This window comes from Phoca vitulina, unplaced genomic scaffold (assembly GCF_004348235.1).
Source record: "Phoca vitulina isolate PV1807 unplaced genomic scaffold, GSC_HSeal_1.0 scaffold97, whole genome shotgun sequence".
NCBI classification, from domain to species: domain Eukaryota; kingdom Metazoa; phylum Chordata; class Mammalia; order Carnivora; family Phocidae; genus Phoca; species Phoca vitulina.
This window is the reverse complement of record NW_022589800.1, coordinates 2,152,586-2,158,902: the sequence shown is the minus strand read 5'-3', so window position 1 is coordinate 2,158,902 and position 6,317 is coordinate 2,152,586. Positions and strand designations below refer to the sequence as shown.

At 41.8% G+C, this 6,317-nt stretch overlaps 1 protein-coding gene across 1 annotated transcript; it reads left to right on the top strand.

Moving 5' to 3' along the window:
- The first annotated feature begins 4,112 nt into the window (after positions 1–4,112).
- On the top strand, positions 4,113–5,857 carry LOC116627458 (olfactory receptor 10R2-like). The gene is made up of 2 exons (XM_032397221.1): positions 4,113–4,145; positions 4,892–5,857. The coding sequence occupies exons 1-2, from the start codon at positions 4,113–4,115 to the stop codon at positions 5,855–5,857; spliced, it is 999 nt and encodes a 332-aa protein (XP_032253112.1).
- Positions 5,858–6,317: the final 460 nt, after the last annotated feature.

The following is a 6,317-nucleotide window of genomic DNA, read 5'->3' as shown; positions in this document are numbered from 1 at the left end:
ATATCTTGTTAGTTTTTATGTTAAATAGTAGTTTTAAGTTTAAGTATCTTCTAACAGCCACTTTCATTATATCAAACACAGAAATTTCTTTTTCAGCTCAAAACTGTTTATATTTTATGTATTAGAAATTTTTGTTTTCATTTTTCTTCTCAGGGATTCCATTTTAAAAAATATTTTAAATTGTACCTCTGATATATACTACCTTATTTTTCTTCACCTAATATATATTTTTTTACTTCAATATCATGCAATATTGTTTATTTTTTCTTCTCTTCCTCACTCTCTGGGGCAGAGAGAGGAGCAATGGAAACGAAGATTCAGGAGAGCTCTCATCTTATAGAATCCTAGAAAATGTAAATATAGAAAGTAGAATTAGTTTCCTATAGCAGTTGCTGGAAAATATAACTAGAACCTATGCTTCATATGTTCACATTGTTCATACTTGGGAGTGGTGCCTAATTATAATGTCTACTGGGCAAGAAAGCCGCCCTTACAGCTGTGTGGACCTGCTGCTTTGGGGATGACACATAGTATTTACAAACAAAACTTTACTCAAGACAAAGTGTCTCAATTTGAGTTTAGCTTACATACTTTTCTCTGAATGTGGGATTAAAGCATGTCCAGGGCTATTTCTTTGCTTGCACGCATGGACTATATTGAAATATTTGAGATGGAATTATGTTTCATCTAAGTTTACTGGAAACCTGAGTTTAAACTCTAATAAAAAAAGAATGGTTATTTATAACTTCCTAGAAAGTATCTTCTCATGCCTGAGAAGGAAATAAGAGGCAGGTCCTAGATCCATAATTGTGTCAAAATATGATTCTAGAAATGTGACTAACTGCAGTATTTTTCAGATTTCTTTCTACTTGGAAACCTTAGGGGTTTTTGAACAGGTGCTGGGCAGCAACAAGGCTGAGGACAGGTCAGCGCCCCGGGTGGAAATGCTTATTCAGGAAGATGCACTGAGCAGACCAGATGTCTCAGAAACCCCGGGATCCAGCGGCTTTTTGGAAGGACTCACGTGCACATTTGACAATTGCTGGAAGCAGCTGTTGTCAGATCTCTGCTGGTAGCCTCTGAAAGGGATATAACTGCAAAGAAAAGGACTCTGAGTCAGGATGAGCTCATTTGGGAGTTTCTGCTGCTCTGCAGGCAGCTGCTAGGGATTGCCAGTAGGAACATGTCTGCCTGGAGCCACTCCAGGGCCTACAGCAAACAGTGCCATGGGGGCGGACCTTGCTGCCAAGTGCCTTCAATCCCCTCTCACATCCTCGTGTGAGTCACTCATGACTCATGAGGGAAGGTACCCTTCCTCACTAAAGAGGAAGCATAACAATTTCCAGGGAAGTTCTAGAAATTGCGTTGCCTGAGTCCAGCAGTAGAGGAGTGTGACTTTTACCCTCCTTTCCAATGCAGCATAGGGGATCAGTAGCACACAAATGCAGAGTGGGCACTTCATCGGTTTTTCTCCAGTGCCACAGCCATTCTTGTCTGTCTTGGGTCAGGCCCTCAGAGAATTGCAGGGATGAATGAGGATCACTGGGGGACTCGCCAAGCCCTGGAGGGTGCTACCCACCGGTTTTAGTCCTAATCCCTACTCCTGGGCCAGACACTGATTGGAGACCTTGTCATCTCTAGGAAGCTAAGGAAAAGCAGAGAGTCAGGTCTGTGACCTGCATGCAAACACTCTACCCTTCCCTTCAGTCTTCAAATGTGCTCTTCGCTGCTGTTCTTCCAGGTCTCATAAGACATCACACTTTCCCCCCTCCCTCACACTATGCTCCCACGCCCTCTCCTCAGTGCAAAATTTATGGGGTTCGGAAGAACCTAGACTAACAGGGGGAACTTTGTTTCTTCTTTTGCAATGATAGAATAAGACGTGATTTGTCCTGAGGAAGCCCAAGGAAAGAAAAGGCTTCTTCCTCATATGAAAGACCTCGGAAGAGATAGCCTGTGTGGCCTCCGGCAGTGTGGGTTCTGACATTCATGCCTCTTTTCTTAATCTGCTCCTAATGAGCTACCAGGCAACCTGGGACTAATTACCAATGACAGGTTTTTTTTTTTTTCCTCTTCCCTTTCTATCCAATTTGACCTGTGAGATTTGAGGTGGTGTTTCCTGCATCCTCTCTCCTCATTGAAAGGATTGGAACTGTGCCAAAAATAATATTGTAACAGTGGCTCCCTGGAGTTTTGGGAAGTGTAAATACAAACCAGCATGTTTGCAGCACAGCCCACAAGAGACCAAAGAAAAGTGTTTCAGTGATGCTTTAGGGGGTACTTCTCAGAATTCTCAGCAGAGGAAGTAGGAATACACAATTTCGGGCATTGAAATGTCAGTCATAGAAAGGAATAGAATAAAGTCATTTCAGAACAGAAATGTTTGTAGTAACATTAATGTTTTAGTCTCATTTGATTAGAAGATCTCTGGGTGTTGCTAATTCTAATAGCCGTGTGCTAAGGGCACAAAGGGAAATAGCCCCTGTTGGGTTATTTTATGTGGGAAATTAAGTGAAGATAGTGTTTGGGTCCACTGATAGACAAGTGCCAGTCATGAATGATAATTTTAGAAATGTTCTAATTATTCCATGAGCTCTAGTCTCATTAGTGATGGGCACTAATAAGGACACAAAGCATGTGAGGAGAGCAAGGCACACACGTATACGGCAGCTTAAAAACATGGAGGATAGTATAGGGCTTTGGGGAGATAAAATAAAATAGGGCATTACCAAAGAATAAGAAGAATGTAGCAGGAGGGGAAGAATGAAGGGGGGGAAATCGGAGGGGGAGAAGAACCATGAGAGACGATGGACTCTGAAAAACAAACTGAGGGTTATAGAGGGGAGGGGGGTGGGAGGATGGGTTAGCCTGGTGATGGGTATTGAGGAGGGCGCGTTCTGCATGGAGCACTGGGTGTTATGCACAAACAATGAATCATGGAACACTATATCTAAAACTAATGATGTAATGTATGGTGATTAACATAACAATAAAAAATTTAAAAAAAATAGGGCATTACCAGCTGAGCTGTAACAGTCAAAGAGACGGCTTCAAACAAATGCCATAAAATTTATGTTTCCCAGAGCTCATGGAATGGACTCCTCCTCTGTCCACCATCCCTGAAAGACTGGTTCCTTAAGGAAGTCTTCCCTGGATAACTGAAAAAGAAAGGGCAAATACCTATGACTCCCTGTTAAGAGTGAGCTTTCTACATTTAGTTCATTCAACTTCCATTGTCGAATGTCACATACAACTATTCTGTGGTGACAATGATATACCAGGAAAGTGTAAGAGGGGACAAAAGTTTAAAAAGAGTGTCTAACTGAGATGTTTTCCCTTACGGACCTTCCATTGTCTTTAGACCTCATTGTCCAAATACTGTGTGGACAAAGAATCTACGGCATAAGTCTTAGAGATGGGATCTGAGGAGGTAAATGAATGATATTCCTCCGGGAAGAGCCTGGTGCTGTGCTTTCCTTAGCCATCAAGAGATGCAGAGAGGATTGTGAAGAGCCAGAGTCATAGATAGAAAAATAAAACTGATACTTCTGCTTCCAGCCTTCTCTTGAAAGCAAGGGAACTGAAAGCAGTCAGAGCTGGTGCGGATGAAAGAACTGCACCCCAAAGGTGTGGGATCAGCAGTCAGTTGGTCTCTTGAATTGAGTTACATTAGCTAAGGAATTTCATTTTGCAATCCACACTGTGTTTTTATTTTCTTCAGTTATTTGGTTGTTTGGGATGTTTGTTTATTACTTTATTAAATTCACATTTTATTTTATTTTTTATTTTTTTAACTATTTTTTATTATGTTTTATTAATCACCATACATTACATCATTAATTTTTGATGTAGTGTTCCATTTGATTTTAATTGAATTGAGGGGAAAGGATCTGCCCATCCTTTAGTGGAGAAAAATCGCAGGAGCTGAACCCCTCAAGATCGGGTGTGTCCAACGCAGTGGTAAGCTCTGTTGGAAATCCAGGGAAAATGTGCAGAGATATAACGGCTCATACTGAGAAAAGGTCTGATGGTTTGGATGGATTTCTGTCTGAGGTTTAAAACTACAATTATAGCAGAACTCTAAATCAGGTTGCTCTTCCTGGCAGAGCGGTATGCATGTGGTAAAAGCAATGACCAGCCTGACTGTGAGAACCTGAGATCATTCTAGAGCTACTTTAGTGCACTAAGGCTCCTTCCAACTCCCCTCTGTCCAGTGGGTCAAACAGGTTGTGGGATTCGATCAAAAGACAAACTAACATCAACATATTATTATTATTACTAAAAATATGCACAGATAGAAGTTGGGTTTGAATGTTGGTTCAGTAGTTTTGAAAAAATAAAACTATAGGGTTAAAAAGAAAATCTTAGGTGGAAATACACTTAAATCACATCCAATAGAAAACGTCAGAAGAGCTAGCCACCACTTCCGGGAGATTAAACAACATGGGTAGCAGAAGCTGACATCTACTAACAGTCTACAATGGGCTTGCACTGTGCTAAGTGCTTTAATTTCCATAAAGAACTGGGGAGAGAGGTGCTATTAGCATCTTTATGTTACAGATGGGAACACAGAGGCACACAAATGAAAAATGGCAGAGATGGATTGTCACACAGGAAATCTTCAGACATTTCCATTCCCTAATTGCTATTCAAAATAAGCAGTGTGAAAAAATTACCTAGACCTAAGCACTAGAAGAGATGCAGAAATGTCACTGGAGACAAGTGTACTCTGAGTTTTGAAACAGCCCATAAATCGACACAATCGACAGGGCATTCCCTGCCAGTATCTGCCTCCCCCTTCTATTTGTTGTTCCTCAGTCATAGTGGGATGAACCACCTGCACCTTTCAGGGTAAATAAACAGTCTGTTCCTTCATTCCTGTTCTCTGTAGGTCAATCTTGGGGACCAAGTCAACCAGGCTATCTTCTCCTCTGTCACAGAGTTCCTGTTGCTGGGGTTCTCCAACCTTGGAGAAATCCAGCTCATCCTCTTTGCTATATTTCTGTGCCTGTATCTGATTATTCTGAGTGGGAACATCACCACTGTCACTGTCATATGCCTGGATCGCAGCCTCCATGTACCTATGTACTTCTTCCTGGGGATCCTCTCCATCTCTGAGACATGCTACACCTTTGTCATCCTGCCCAAGATGCTCATAAATCTGTTGTCTCTGCTCAGAACAATCTCATTTATTAACTGTGCCACTCAGATGTTTTTCTTCCTTGGTTTTGCTGTCACTAATTGCATGCTGCTGGGGGTCATGAGTTATGACCGCTATGCTGCTGTCTGTCATCCACTTTGGTACCCTGTCCTAATGAGCTGGCCGGTATGTGGACACTTGGCAGCCACTTGTGCTCTGATTGGCTTTTTGTTCTCACTGATAGGCTCCCCGTTAGTCTTTGAACTCCCTTTCTGTGGTCTCAATAAAATCAACCACTACTCCTGTGACATTTCACCAGTTATCCAGCTTGCCTGTACTGAAACCTACATCAATGAGCTGGTCATCTTCATTGGTGGAGTTCTAGCCCTCATGGTCCCCCTGACTTTCATCTGCATATCTTATGGCTTTATTGTCCATACCATCCTGAAGATCCCATCCACTGATGGCAAGCAGAAAGCCTTCTCCACCTGTGCCTCCCACCTCACTGTGGTCATTGTCCATTATGGCTGTGCTTCCTCTGTCTACCTGCTGCCCTCAGCCAAGTTCTCATCTAACAAAGACAGACTTGTGACAATGACCTACACAGTTGTGACTCTGTTGTTGAACCCAATGGTGTATAGCTTCAGGAACAAAGATGTCCAGATGGCCATACGGAAAGTGATTGCCAGAGGAAGATTTTATCCTAGAGCTCTGTGATGAGAATACTTTGCGTCCATGAAAACCTCCTTTCTGAGGATGTAGCAATAATTATAAAGTTGATAATACTGTCACCTTCCATTTCCATAGCATGGTATAGCCTCACAGTGCAAGCTTCCCAGGGTACTATTTTGATAGGCATTGTGGAGTGCAGCCGTGAATTTGGGTTGATTGTTAATCAGATGCAAGTCTCAAATACCTTTAAACTTGCACAAGTAAGTATCTTGATTTTTCAGAACTGGAAACAGGTGTACTCTGAGTACATAAGAATGATCTTATTCTATTCCAGGAAGGATAGGTAGCACATTGTGAAAGGTAATTCAATTTAGAAGGTTCAGCCATCACAACTTCTCAGTGATTTAGAAAATCTTAGAAGGGCCCCTCACAAAAACCGTGGGTAAAATGGAATAAATCTAACTGAAAATTATTACTATAACCATGAGCTGTCCACATTGGAAAG